Source organism: Alexandromys fortis, unplaced genomic scaffold (assembly GCF_014885135.2).
Source record: "Alexandromys fortis isolate MF-2015 unplaced genomic scaffold, M_Fortis_MF-2015_v1.1 scaffold_151, whole genome shotgun sequence".
NCBI classification, from domain to species: domain Eukaryota; kingdom Metazoa; phylum Chordata; class Mammalia; order Rodentia; family Cricetidae; genus Alexandromys; species Alexandromys fortis.
Window position 1 is genome coordinate 3,414,817 of NW_026068043.1, and position 15,082 is coordinate 3,429,898.

General features: G+C 47.2%; 1 protein-coding gene across 9 annotated transcripts in view; it reads left to right on the forward strand.

The window, feature by feature from the left end:
- Auts2 (activator of transcription and developmental regulator AUTS2) overlaps positions 1–15,082 on the forward strand; it is a 1,106,765-nt gene that overhangs the window by 1,048,793 nt on the left and 42,890 nt on the right. For 2 of the 9 annotated variants that reach the window (XM_050166146.1, XM_050166147.1), the window contains exons 7-9: positions 9,166–9,649; positions 11,843–12,090; positions 14,673–14,893. The exons of 3 other annotated variants lie outside the window; for them this stretch is intronic. In XM_050166146.1, the coding sequence (XP_050022103.1) occupies positions 9,166–9,649; positions 11,843–12,090; positions 14,673–14,893 (953 nt within the window). Of the gene's footprint in view, positions 1–9,165; positions 9,650–11,842; positions 12,091–14,240; positions 14,247–14,672; positions 14,915–15,082 lie in introns of all 9 variants that reach the window. 4 more of the 9 variants (XM_050166142.1, XM_050166143.1, XM_050166149.1 and 1 more) reach the window with 4 other exon arrangements.

Consider the following 15,082-nt stretch of genomic DNA (forward strand, 5'->3'; position numbering starts at 1 on the left):
AAAAATTTATAAATTTTAAATTTTTTTAAATTAATGTTTTTTAAAATTTAATTTTTTTTATTTTAACTTTAAAAAAAATCATGTAGTTTGTTTTGTGGGATGTATTCCAAGTCTGTTTTGCTATGCCAAAGATTTTTTAAATGAATTTATTTATTATGGGCACATGTGTGAGGTCAAAGAACAACTTGCTAAGAGTTGGTTCTCTCCTTCCATCATGAGGATACCAGGGATCAAATTCGAGTCATCAGGCTTGGCAGCAAGCGCCGTTACCCGCAAGCCATGCCGCTGGCTCCTACGTTAGAGATTTTTGTTGTGTTTGGACCAAACCCTGTTTCCATCACATGAGAGTGAGTTGAGCTGGCTTTCTCCTTGTTTGAGTTTTCTGTATGTAATTCATTCTTCCTTACCATTTCCTGGTTGTTTATTATAAACATGGGGCCTTGTGTGTGCTCAGCAAGTGCTCTACCACTAAGCCTCATTCCCAGCCTTTCCCTGGGATTCTACACCAGCCATTGCTGACCAACATCTCAGGCCTTCTTTTTTGCATGTTTGTATTTATGTGTGTGTGCGTGGTATATGTGTACCCCCAAGTAGGGGCTATACATCAGCATCTGGGGCCTTCTTTGATCCTTGTTCACGTTATCTTGTTGTTGTTGTTGTTGTTGTTTATTTTTTGAGATAGGGTCTCATTTTGCAGCCCTGACTGGGCTAAAACTTGCAGAGGCCTGCCTGCCTTTGCCTCCTGGCTGCTGGGATTGAAGGCGTGTTATCTTTTCAAGGAGCGTCTTTCCCTTAACCAGGTGCTCAATGATTGGGTGAGACTGGGGGACTAGAAACTCCAGGGATCTGTTCTCTGTTCTCCCTGTACTAGGGTGGTCACGTACATCCATGACCGTGTCTGGTCACTGCCTATTCTTCTTCTTATAGGGAAGTTTGTCTTCTCCTTTACCCACAAAGTCACCTACATTCAGTGCACCACTATAAACACACACACACACACACACACACACACACACACAGAAACGAGGCTACCTTAGACCTCTCCATGTAGACCAGGCTGGCCTTGAACTCACAGAGCTCCTCCACCTGTGCCATGAATAAAAGCATGAGCCACCACATCTGGCTGAAAATCAGTCTTTGGAAAAGTAAGAATTGAAGAAGACACCTCTGTTCTTCAGACATGTACACATGCTCCCATATCTACACATTCACCTGTATACATATGCACCATACACACATACACACACACACACAATAGCTAAAAACAAATATATAAAGCATACAGGCACAAAAATACTGTGTGGCACTTCTCCACAACCATCCCCTGGTGTAAGACTGTTTATATTTTCTTATTTACTTTTCCTTCTGTGTGTTTGTGTTCATGAAGGCTGTAGGCTGTGGTGGAGTCCACATGCATGCACACCATAGGCAGATACCAGCAGGGCCCCACTCGTCCCTGGTTATTAAAAAGCTCTATGCTTTTGATTGCCCTACTTTTTTTTTTGTAATACAAAAATAACCAAGCTATTAGAATCCTTTATGATTCAAAGCAGAACATTAGTTTTATTATATATGGAAAATGGCTCCTTAAACATCAAAATGACATCTAATTATTTCCCATTGGCTTGTATTATATGCTATTATTTTATTGCACTATACTGTCCAATTACAGAAACGACTCCAAAGAGGCATAATTTTTCTGGCTTAATGTGTAATTGTTTATTGAGTGTTTTTCTCATTATGGTGATTTTTTTCCTTTAGAATTGCATTTATAAAGAAACTTGCTTAGGTTTTTGTAAATTGATTATTATGTAGTTAAAGAAATCAGGCATTTGGGCTGTGGGTGACGCTGAAGGAAGTGTAAGATTTAAAGAGCCCCTTCTATCTTAAAATACCCGAAGCTGGAGAGCTGGAGAGCTGGATCTGACCTTAAGAGCACTTACTGCTTTTGCAGAGAACCCAAGTTCAGTTCCCAGCACCCATGTCTGCCAGCTCTAAACCTGTAGCTCCAACTCCAAGGGATCTGACCTGATGCCCTCTTCCAGCCTCTGTGGGCACCTACACCCACGCCGAGCATACACACATACATGCATACACAGAAAGTAAGTCTTAAAAAAGCTAAAGTTGTATTAAAATTCCAACAGCAATAAATTGTATTGGTATTCAGATACACATGTATTTGTTTATATTTTGGGGAGAAGATGTAACACATTGTTATGTAAAACAGTGTGTTTTGTGTTAGTTTAAAATTTAGTGCCTAAGCCCCACAAGCAGCAAGTAAGGCATAGCAGGTCATTGGGGGGCTGTTGACAGTGGGCTAGCTTTAAGGAAGGGGCCGAGTCAAGGGTGGTGGCTCGGGCCTGAAATCCCAGCTACTTAGGAGGCTGAGGTAGGCAGATGACAAGTTCAGGGCTTGTCTTGACTATACAGTGAATTTGAGGCCACACTGGGCAACTTAGCAAGACCTTGTTCCAAAATTTAAAGATTCCTTCAAGTGATGGGATATAGTTCAGCTATAGAACGCATGCCTAAAATCTTCCAATGAGGGGCTGGGGCGTGGCTTATCAGAACAGCAGCTGCCCAGAAAGACACTACCCAAGCAGTTGACAAGAAATATCGCTGAAGAGTGTAGGGCAGTGAAACAGATTGGTGACATAACTGGGTGTTTATGGAGAACTGAGTTGGGAGGGGATGGGACAGTGGTCATGTTTTCAGAACAAGCAGACACACCCTTCAGCTGTTGAAAAGCAGACAAATGATACACTCCCCTCTGCCACATCCGTCTGCAAGCTTACCTAAAGGACATGTACCTGAACACAAAGTCAGTCAAGACAGGGTTGTTTCCAGGCCTCAAGTCCACTTCTACTTCTCCAGTGACCTGAGCCGTCTGTGCGCAAGGCCTGGTGACATGTCCACTAACCGGGCTCTAGAGTCTGATCTGTAGCATTTTGTCAGGTTATTTCTGACGACTGAGGTCAACCATCTTTACCACACCCTACACTTGTGGAAACTTGTAGCTTCAAGCTTGTGTTTGAATGTGTTCTCCTCTTTATGATCCATTGAGGCCAAGAAAGCAAAGGTAGACGGAAATGGCAGGGGATGTGATTCCCCTACAAAGAATGTGTTGCACGGATAGATTGGACTGACGATCGGGCTCAGTACGTAAGAGCACGTACTATGCAGGCCTGAGGACCTGAGTTTGAATGCCCAGTGCTCTATGGTTGTGCCCATGACCCCAACACTGAGGGGAACATGGAGACAGGAGGATCACTGACGCTTTTCTGGGCCCCAGTCTAGCTCCAGGTTCAGAAAGAGCTAGAGAGTAGAAGAACAGGCTATCCGACATCCCCTGGCCTCCGTGTCCATGTCCAGGCACATATACCCCCACATAGCCACGTACACAAGCCGCACATTTTTATATACACCACAAGTCGACCTAATGATTACTAGATTGGTTCTTTAAAAAAGAAAACTGGGGGTGTAGCAGCATGTTTGTCTGGCATTCCTGAAGGCCTGGGTTTGATCCCAGCACTACATAAACCGGGCGTTGTGGTGCACACCTATAATCTCCTAATGGAGAGACTACTGATAGCAGATCTGAAGTTCAAGGTTTTCCTTGGCTGCATGTGGAGTTCAAGGCCAGCCCGAGATAGGAAAAGAAATGCTAGGCCCAGGGTCCCACAAGGATAATGATGGGCTTCTACCAAGCTCCCACATGGAACAACACACATGGTGTTCCTGTGACCACATTGGAATGTTGAGGATGATGGAATTTAAAACTTCACTCAGGAAAATAAACCATTGGAATTCTTCTTTGCCTACCCTTTCTTTAACTGAATATTCAAAGGCGTAGTTCCATTTCTGTCACCGTTAGAGCAACTTCGGATTCATTCTAGAAGTTTCTGTGGTGTTCCTACATGAAACACTCAGACAGATCGCAGTGGGTTAGCTATAGTCAGCCCCCATGTGTGCCATAGCAGGTAGTATGAACAGACTGGGAAAGAGTTTTATCCCTGGCCCTCGGGAGTATAGACAGGATGCGTTTGCCATAACAGGGAACTTCTCTCCTGAGGAGAAACCCAGCTCTCACTGTAAACCCCTGGGGACAGGACTCCAAGAGGACACTGTTTGCTCTTTGGATGTTGGTTGGAGCTCTGAAGGCATAGCTTCTTCCTGTACCACACACAACATGTGACAGTTCTGAGAACTTGGTAAAAACGCGCTGTGAATGCTGGCTCCGTTGGTCACGTGCTTGCTGTGCAAGTAGAAAGACGCCCAGAGTTCAAAGTCCTGGAAGGGATAGGCAAACACAGTTAAGTATGGTGACACCTGTCATGTCCCAGCCCTGGGGAGGAAAGCCAGCTGAGTGCATGGTTGCTGCATGATGTGGGTCACTTCATTTTCAAGGATTTTACGGGCCTTCTGGCAGTTTCTGAAGTCTGTACAGAACCAGGTCTGCACTGCACATGTGCAGTGACATCCTCACATCCTCACACAGTGCTGGGCATGTGATGTGATGCAGAGCTTGCCTGCTCTTTTACCAGTCCATCCTCAAGAGCTTGAGGACTTATGTGAGGTGGAGATTCTGGGGTTCTTAAACATTGTTGGAAGCATCCAGCCCCAGCCCCAGTAGATGCCATACTGTTCTTTTTATTCTAGCTTTGATCTTTCATCTACTTGGCCCTTCACCACTCTGTTTTTTTAATCTTTAAAAACAATGTGTGTGTGTGTGAAAGAGAGAGAGAGAGAGAGAGAGAGAGAGAGAGAGAGAGAGAACCCATCTAGAAGTCAGAGGACAGTTTGCTGGAGTTGGTCCTCTTCCACCACATGGTTCTGGGGGATCAGACTCAGATGGTCAGGCCTAGCCGCAAGTGCCTTTACCTACTGAGTATCTCACTAGTCCTCACTCTTACTTTCTAGAAGCTACAAAGGAAATGAAATATTCAGCAGACAAGGTTGGCCATGAAGGGCTTTTTATCCTGTAGCAAAACCTGATCATACGGCGTATTAGTTACCGTTCTTGCTGGGAACAAACACGTGGCAGAAACAGCTTAAGGAAGGAAGACAGCCCATCAAGACGGGGAAGGCATGATGGCAGGAGCAGAAGGTGTTGTTTTGTCTCACGGCATCCACAGTCCGGAAGTACAGAGAAATAAACGCTGGTGTTCACTAGCTTTCTCCTTTTTATGAAGCACAGGACCCCAGCCTGTAGATATCCAGAGTGCCCTCCTTCGGGGTGGGTCCTCCCACCTCAGTTTGACTTAGGTAGAAACTCCATCATGGACACACCCAGAGATGTTTCCATGGTGACTCTACATGCTGTTAAATTGACCATAAAGATTCACCATCACAGATGGCCACCCTCAAGCCGGTGTGTAGCATGCCTCTTGGTGGCAAATCATTGATACTGAAGCACCAGGAGCACCGGGCCTAAGCTAGATCAGTGTCGGGGTCAGGTGGAGGGAACTGTGAAACAGGTGTGATCATTCTGGACCTTGGGCTGTGGTCCGTATCAAAATAGCCCATCCCAGGTAGTTTCAGTAAGCCACAGAAGTCACCCTTTATGCTTGTGTTTGTGTGCATGTCCTTGTCCATGCACGTCATCACATATGCGTGGTGGCCAGAGGGCACCTACAGGTATAAGCCTACAGGTGTTGCTTGTATCCTACAACATGGATCAAATTCAGGCTTGGTGGCATGCGCCTTTTAGCTACTGAGCCATTCTGGTGGCCTACTTAAATAAGAGGAATCTATTCACTAGGTCATAATTAATTCTAAGACTGGGAGCAGTGGATCCTTTGAGGGTGGAGGAACCCCTTTTAAAATGTAATTCTCCCCTTTCTCTGTTTCTTGTCTAGTAATACATTTTCATGACAGAAACATTGAGACATTAAGAAAAAAGCAATCATAGGCTCAGAACCATGTTTTGCTATGTGGTTTTGCCAGTTTGTGCACACATATATATGTTTACACCAATAATTTCAGCATTGAGACCAAAATGACAATGGTTTTGGTTTTTTTTTTTATGTTCCTTAATTTTCTTCAAGTGGTTTCTGTTTGTTACCTTGTCTGATTTTGAGAGAGGATCTCATTCAGCCAAGGCTGGCCTCCAACTCCCTACATGGCCAAGACTGGCTTTGAATTCCTAACCCTCTTGCATCTGCCTCCCAAGTACTGGGATCACAGGCGTGTGCCACCACATCTGGCTCTGCCATTTTCCCGCAGCTGCTGTGCAAACACTGAGCGCTTCCTGCATGGTGTACATTGCGGAATGCACTCGCAGAACTTGCTGCATTTTCATAGGACAGTTGCAGGTGGTTACTTCAAGCAGTAAGTTCCTGGACTTGTAGACATGCTGCAGTTCATCAAGGGGAAAACATCAAACCTCAACTTTGTACCATTTTATGTGCTGTAATAAAGATTTTGTAGCCAGGCACTGGTGGTGCATGTCTTTAATCCCAGCACTGGGAGGCAGAAGCAGGTGGAGCTCAAAGTTCGAGGCCAGCCTGATCTACAGAGCAAGTTCCAGGACAGCCAAGGCTACATAGAGAAACCCTGTCTCAAAAATAAAGACGAAATTACAGAGAAGTAATTTTTTATAATGGCATAACAGACTTGGAAGCCTGGAAATGTGTGCTTACGGTGAAGATGTTATGGTCAGTGTGGGCCAGCTGGATGGCTCAGTGGGTAGAGGTGCTTGCTAGCGAAGCTTGGTGGCCTAGGTTTCACGCCCAAGATGCACATGATAGAGTCTTGCAGGTCTCCGGAGAACCAACTTCCAGAAGTTGTCCTCTGATCTCCATATGCAGAGTGGCATGCTCCAACCACTAAATTAATAAACCTAAGCTGTTAAAAAGGGCCAGATGATTATATAACCCGGGACCATGACAAATGCGATCTTTTGGGTTTTTAGTTTTGTTTTGCTTTTGTGTGGGTTGGTTTATTTGGGTTATTTTTGTTTTGTTTTAGCTTCTGCTATTTAGCACTAGCTGGCCTCAAACTTTCTTGATGGGGAGGAACATGATCTCTTTACACAGCTCTGACTATCTCACTCTATAGACCAGACTGGCCTCAAAAATCACAGAGATCCGCCTACCTCTGCTTCCCAAGTGCTGGGATTAAAGGCGTGCGCCAGGTCCCAACTCTAACCCATGATTCTGTATTAGTTCCTTTTCACTGCTGTGACGGTGTACCTAACTGAAGCAACTGAAGAAAGTAGGGCTTTATGTGGCTTACAGTCCAAGGATACAGCCAGTCAAGCCGGGGAAGGCATGGTGGTAGGAGCGTGAAGCCATGGGGCGCACTGCATCTGCAGTGGAGAAGTGGAGGGAGGTGGACGCTGGTGCTCAGCTCGCTTCCTCCTTTCATTCAGCCCAGAATCTCCAAACACCGGATGGCTCTTGCCCAGAGTGATGGTGGTTCTTTTTAAACCTACTGTAGAGTCTCTTTCACAGACGCGCCAAGAGGTTTGTCCACGGCGGTTCTAGATCCTGTGGACTTGGCAGTCAAGGTTAACCATCATGGTACCCTGGGCAGCCTCCCCAGTTTTTTAATATGATTTGCTTCAAGTACTGAACAGCTCCTGGTGAGGCTCTAAGTATGAAATACAAAGGTCAAGTGTGGTGGCACGGTCCTGTAATTGTAGCACTTAGGAGCCCGAGGCAGGGGGATGACTGAGTTTGAGGTCAGCAAAGGGCTACGAAGAGATATGATATTAAAAAACACAAAACAAAACAAAAAAAAAAAAACGTGTAGTGGGGTGGTGATAGGGGCATGACACAAAACACAGTGATACCATTTCCAGAAATTCTATGTAAATAAAACTATGCCAAACAGAGGCCAGTTCTGGGTCTTAGCAGTTGTGCCATGTCCAGTGAGGACTAGAAAGCCAACAGGCTGTGTGCTGCCTTGCTCCTCCCATCGTTGTAAATCCAATTAACTGAACCACCGGTAATGGGGGCCCAAAGATGGTCACTCAGTGGTTAGGAGCCTGAGGCCCAGAGTTCAGTTCCCAAGCAACCATTATCGGGAGGCTCGCTCACAATAGCCTGCTAGTCCAGCTTGCAGAGATGTGTGACAACCCCCTTCTGGCTTCTGTAGGCACCTGTGCTCACACAGGCACACATATATACACCTAAATAAAAATAAATCAGGTTTTAAAAGAGCCAGTAATGCCACAGCCCAGTAGCACAGTACACATTTCTAAACCCTCCTCCTAGAAGGTGGCTTCGACTAATGAGAACTGCTTCTTAGATATTTGATTCCTTCTCCTCCCTCTCTGTCTCTCTTTCTCTTTCCTCTCTGTCTCTGTCTCTCTCTCTTATTTTGTTTATTTGTAGTTTTTACATTTTGAAAATATTTAGGGTACATAACCAAAAATTTAAAGGCCCTGTAATTTCCTCTAACAAAAAAATTCCAAAGGATTACATGATACTTGTTACTGCAAAAAGGATCCTTGTTTTTATTTTCGGTCTTTGGCTCTTTTGGTTTCTGCTTGGGATAGACCCTGGGGCCTTGTCCCTGCAAGGTGAGCGAGCTTTCACGGAGCCCTGCCACAGTGCAGCTAGCCTGTAGAACAGGTTCTAGATGGTGACAGAGTTTCGATCACAAGACTTCCCGTTACCAAATGGCCCGATGACTAGATGACCACTTCTTTCCCCTCGAGCCTCACACTGTGTTGTTCTGTTTGGTTGGTTTGAGTGTAATGGGGGAGGTGGCATTCTAGCCAAGGGGGTGTACCCCCGAGTCACTTCTTAGCCTTCACTGGAGACAATATTGTCATTGATTTCCTCTCCAGACACATACAGAAGTACTTACTCATGTGGTATCTTTCTTTTATTTTCTTTATCTATTTGTGTTACTTATCCTTTTAGGATTTGTTTTTCATTTTTATGTATTTTTTATACACATCTGGTTGCTTTCCACGCATGTATGTCTGTGCCCCACATTTGTGCTTTGTGCTTTCAGAGATTAGAAAAGGGGTTCGGATCCCAGGGAGCTGAAGTTACTAACGGTGTACATTACCAAAAACTATGGGAATCGGGGTGCTCGGTGGAAGCTGTGGAGTCTTGTTGGGAATGTTTCATCCTTTTAAAGACTGCTCGTCCTCTGTCCCTTGGTCTCTTTCACAGAGTCCTGTTTTTGTCTCTTCTCTCTCCCGTTCAGATCCAGAGTTAGGTGTTGGACCACTGCCTGAACACGACAGCCGAGATGCAGGGCCAATTGTCCCCAAGATCTCAGGTCTAGAGAGAAGCCAGGAGAAGAGCCAGGACTGTTGCAAAGAGCCCGTCTTGGAACCCGTGGTGCTCAAAGACACTCACCCTCAGCTCCCCCAGCTACCAACGCAGCCTCAGGCGGAACTCCAGCTCCAGATTCCATCTCCAGACCCCGACTTGGTCCAGCACACGGAGGCTCCGCCCCAGTTTCCTCCTCCAAGTACACAGCCAGCCCAAGGCCCCCCAGAAGCCCAGCTGCCGCCTGCCCCACAGCCTCAGGTGCAGCGGCCGCCCAGGCCGCAGTCCCCCAGCCATCTGCTCCCGCAGGCCCTTCCGCCTGTGCAATCCCATCCCTCTTCCCAGAACATCTCCCAGAACCTCTCTCAGCCACTGTCGGCCTACAACAGCAGTAGCCTGAGCCTCAACAGCTTAAGGTGAGTGACCCTAATCTTTCTGGGACAGGGGTCACCTGGCAGGAGCTTGGAGACATTAGGATTGTGTGTTTGCAGCTCGTCCTGGTTTTCAATCAGCGGGTCTCTTGGGTTGGGTGTTAAGGACATTGGTAGGGTGTGAGGATGGGGGTAAAATTACTTCAGGAACTTGAGGTAATATAGGAAGGAGGAGAAAGTGGCTTCAAAAAAAAAAAAAGGTAGAAGGATCCAGGCATGACGGTACGTGCCTTTAATCCCAGCACTCAGGAGGCAGAGGCAGGTGGATTGCTTTGAGTCTGAGGCCAACCTGGTTTACAGAGTGAGTTCTAGGACAGCCAGAGCTATACAGAGAAACCCTGTCTTGAAACAAACAAATGGGCACAAATTGGAGGTTGTACCAGGACAGCTATGTGGATGGCAGGGTTGGGGGCAAGGCAGGCCAGCTGAGGCACACCTGAAGATTTTTCACCAAGAGAGTCTGAGGAGGCCTGAGAAGGCCGGCCCCGGGCCTCAGGTGGGGGCCGCATTTTAAGAAAGCCATGCTGGTATTTCCAGAGGCCTAGGGCCCTCAGAGTTAGGGTTTCTTTTCTTAGGAGGTTCTTTCTCCTGCTGCGGGTCACTCAGCTCTGTTGAGAGAGAATCCCTGCTGGAGAGCCCAGTTCCTTCTGACTCTCGGGCCTCACCAAGGGAAGTTGACAGAGTTGCTCAAATAAGTCTACAAAGAAGAAGGAGAGATCAGCCTGCAGGGTCCCAATTCTAGGTCCACCGCTGTCCCCAGGCTCCATCTTCGTCACTCTGTGACTTTGATGGGTTAGGGACTTGTTTGTTGTGCTGCTTGCGCAGGGTCAGGTCCACCTCACGGTCCTCTGAACCACAAGAGTGGTGTGAGCTGCTTCTCTTATTGCTCTTGATAAAATACTTGACAGAAGCAATTTAAAGAAGGAAGGGTTTCTTTTGGCTCTCAGTTTGAGGGTCCAGTCTGTCGTGGCAGAGAAGACACAGCGGCAGGAGCGTGAGGCAGCTAGCTGGTCACGTGGCATCCACAGTCCAAGCAGCGAGATACGGTGCTGGTGCTCAGGCCGATTTTTCCTTTTTGGCCAGTCCAGGGCCACATTCCATGAGATGGTGCTGCCCACTGTCAGAGTGGGTCTTCCCAACTCGGCTAACCTAATCTGGGTAAAGTCTCACCTATATGCCCAGACGGTTGGTTACGTCACAGGACATGCAGCCTGACCTAGCCCGACCCCTCACTTGTGCTGCCAAGGTGACAGTGTCAGGAGGGCAGGACTCAGAAAGTCACTTTATTCTATTTTCTTAGCTCAGCTGCTAGTGTGAAATTTTTGCCGCAGAGAAAAGAGGGGTCCTGACACTGAGGCAGGAGGAGCCATCTGATCAGGGGGTGGAGGTGCATCCAGAAATAGAGCAGTAGCTCCTGGCTTCTGTATCTGGTAGCCAGGGTGGTGCACAGCTGTCCGTGCTTCACAGGGCTGCTGGGTCCTGGCTTCTGTATCTGATAGCCAGGGTGGTACACAGCTGTTTGGGTCCTGGCTTCTGTATCCAGTAGCCATGGTGGCACAGTTATCTGTGGTTCACAGGGCTTCTGGGTGCCAGGGAACATGGATGAAGAGGAAGGGGTCAGGCAGGCATATGGAATGTCTATAGGCAGGGAGTAGGATTTTTTTAATTACATTTATATATTTATTTATATGTGTGTATTTGTATGTGTGGGCACATACATGCCAGGAATGGCAGTCAAAAGGATATCTTGTAAAATTCAGTTCTCTGTTTCCATCATGTGGGTCTCAAGGATTGAGCTCTGGAAGTGAGACTGTTGACAAGAGCCTTTACCCACTGAGCTGCCTCTCCAGCCCAGCAAGGACTTCCTTCCTCTCTCCCTTCCTCCCTCACTCCCTCCTTCCTTCCCTCCCTCTATACTTCCTTGCTTCCTTCCTTCTTGAAAAGTAAAGCTGGGGCTCTACCCCATTTGGTAGAACACTTGTCTGGTGGGCATGAAATCTTGGGTTCCACCCCCAGCACGGTATAAATTGGACGTGGTGGTGCACGACTGTGATTCCAGGGCTGGGGAAGCGGGTGCATGAGGATCGTGAGTTCAAAGTCACCCTCTGTTACGTAGTGAGAAAAACACTGCCGGATGCAAAAGTCATGCTGACTTTCTCTCTTTTCTTATTCTCACAGCAGAAGCAGTACTCCAGCCAAGACCCAACCAGCCCCTCCTCACATCTCCCATCATCCCTCAGCTTCTCCCTTTCCCCTCTCTCTGCCCAACCACAGCCCCCTGCACAGCTTCACGCCCACCCTCCAGCCCCCTGCCCACTCACATCACCCCAATATGTTTGCCCCTCCCACTGCTCTGCCTCCTCCCCCACCGCTGACGTCTGGAAGTCTGCAGGTGCCCGGGCATCCCGCAGGGAGCACTTACTCAGGTAAGAGGAGGCAATCTCATGGGTACACCCATACTCCGGGTGCCCCTTGCCAGTTACCTCACCACTGGACGCCATTACTTCACAATTCTCACCCCCCTCGGGTGTGTTCTTGGAGTCTCTTTTGAATCTTTTTGTGGCTGAGGTTCAGCAAAGCCTCTAAATTGCCCAGCAGAGCCATGGTGAATTTGATGCTGAACAAGAAAATGGAGTATCTAAGTCACGCCTTTTTTTAAATGGCATCACCACTGAGTAAAAATCAGATGTCACGTATGGCACGTGCTCTGAGATACACATTTAAACTACATTACAGCAATTACAGGCCTGTGGGTGTCATTCCAGGACCTTTAGGTCACATCTTGGTACAGGGGTTTATTTTGTCAAATAGAACCCTCTTCTATCGTGTATTATATTTGTTTTTATTACTTTAATTTTTTATTTATGTGTATATATATGTATTTGTGTGTGTGTGGTATGTTTGCGTGCACCACATCCACATGTGTGCAGGTGACTAACCAAAAAGGCCAGAAGAGGGCGTCCCCCGGACCTGGAATCCCATCTGGTTGTGAGCTGTCTGACACGGGTGCTTAGAGCAAAGGCGGGTTCTCTACAGGAGCAGTAGGAGCTCCTAACTGCTGAGCCGTCTCTCAGTAGGATTCCCTCTATGTTCTGTTGGTGACACTGTACCCCAGAATTTTAAAGACAGATGTGCTGAGGCTAGGGAGAAGGCTCAGTATAGGACTTGACGTACAAAGCTGCGGTCCCCAGTTCCGTCCCTAAAACCCACTAAAAAAGACAGAGGTGGTGGTACACACTTGTGATCCCAGCACTGGGAAGACAGAGATGGACAGAATCCTAGGACTCACTGGCCAGCCTGTCTAGCTACCTTGGTGAGGTACAGGCCAGTAAGAGTGCTGTCTCAATACACCAAAGTGATGTCAGTGATTTGGGTAAAGCCATTTGTCACAACAGCTGACCTCCTGGCTTCATCCCTAGGACTTCTGTGGTGGAAAAAAGAAAACAAGTCCCCCAAATTTTCCTGTAACCCCACTCTTGTGGTGATGTGCACACCCAGAAACAAATAAGTAACTTTTAAATAAAAGTCTGCTTAAAGAAAAATATGGACCCCAACTGAGGAACGACACCTGAGGTTGATATTTGATCTCCACCCACGTGCCTAACACACATGCAAATGTGAGTGCATGTGCATACGCACGCACACATGCATACAAACACAAACACACACAGAGAACTGACCTAGTAATAGATTTTAGTATTCTTTTCTCCTAAGTGTATTAACTGAACCTGTGCTCTGATGTTGCTCTAGTCTGACCATGTTACACCACTTCGTGAGCTATACCAATCCTTGAAGAAGGCCTGAGAACCTGGTGGTGCTAACAAATATGTAATAAATGACTGGTGTGTCTCACTGTACCACAATACTTAAATAGCGCGCGCGCGTGTGTGTGTGTGTGTGTGTGTGTGTGTGTGTATGTACATGCATATATGTTTATCCGAAAGATAACAAGCAAGAATTTCATCTGTGGGTGTTTTTCCTCAGGGCACAGTCATCCACCTTGTTCTTGTTGTTTATAGCTGGATTGTGTGTGTGTGTGCACGCGCGCGCACATGCGTGCACATATGTGTGCATTTGTTGTTCCTGTTGTTGTTTTGAGACAATCATTAGTCCAGAACTCACCAAGCAAGCAAGGCTGAAAATGACTGAGCTTGCTTTTAGACCTGAGACTGAGAGACTCAAGGTAGCAAACTTGACATGGACTGAGAGCCATCGTTGATATAGTTTACCTATTCCCCCTGTTGTCTCCTTTTATCCCAGGGCCTGGCTCCACCCCTGTGTGCCCCAAGTAAAGTGTCCTTATCCCTGCATCCTTCATCTGTCCTTACAGATACTATGTCTAGCTTTTGACATTATGACATTGTTATCTATAGAGTTCATACTGGAGAACCACACAATCAAATTTTACACACACACGCAGTCTCATTGTCGCAGTTACTAATGTAACTCAGTTGGTAGAGTGCTTGCCCAAGATGCATAAAGCCCTGGGTTCCATCCTTACCACTCCACAAAACCACATATAGCGTTGCATGCCCACAACCCATAGCTTAGGATCCAGAGGCAGGAGGATTAGGAGTTCAAGGTCATTCTCTGCTGTGTAGAGTTCCAGATCATTCTGGGATACATGAGCCTCTCCCTCAGTTAAAAACAAACAAAACAAGAACCTCGTAATGTGTTAAATAAGTTTATGATTCTGCCAGGCGGTGGTGGTGCACGCCTTTAATCCCAGCACTCGGGAGCAGAGGCAGGTGGATCTCTGGGAGTTTGAGGCCAGCCTGGTCTACAAGAGCTAGTTCTGGGACAGGCACCAAAGCAGCAGAGAAACCCTGTTTAGAAAATCGAAAATCAAAAAAAAAAAAAAAGTTTATGATTCTGTGTCAGGCCAAATTCATAGCTATCCTGTGCTGCGCTGGCGTGTGGTATGCACACGGGACATGTCTGCAACCAGGATGTCCTGTTCTGAAAGAAAAGGGGCCACCATCCTTACCTCCCTTTCCTTCTTTTCCAGAACAAGACATCTTGAGGCAGGAACTGAACACGCGTTTCCTGGCCTCTCAGAGCGCCGACCGAGGGGCATCCCTGGGCCCTCCGCCCTACCTGCGGACTGAGTTCCATCAGCACCAGCATCAGCACCAGCACACGCACCAGCACACGCACCAGCATACCTTCACACCGTTCCCCCACGCCATCCCACCCACCGCCATCATGCCGACGCCAGCACCTCCCATGGTGCGTACCCCAGGCAGAAATGTGAGGATAAGTAGAGCATGCAGCTTGGTTTGGGGGCTGGCGTGGGCATTGGGAGACACTGGAGAGAGGGGATGGAGAGAGGGGGCTGTGGAGGGGAGGGGGTGTCCTTGGGTCTTGTCCATCTTTCCCAATGAACTCTGGTTCTAGAGCCCCAGAGTGGGTGCCTTT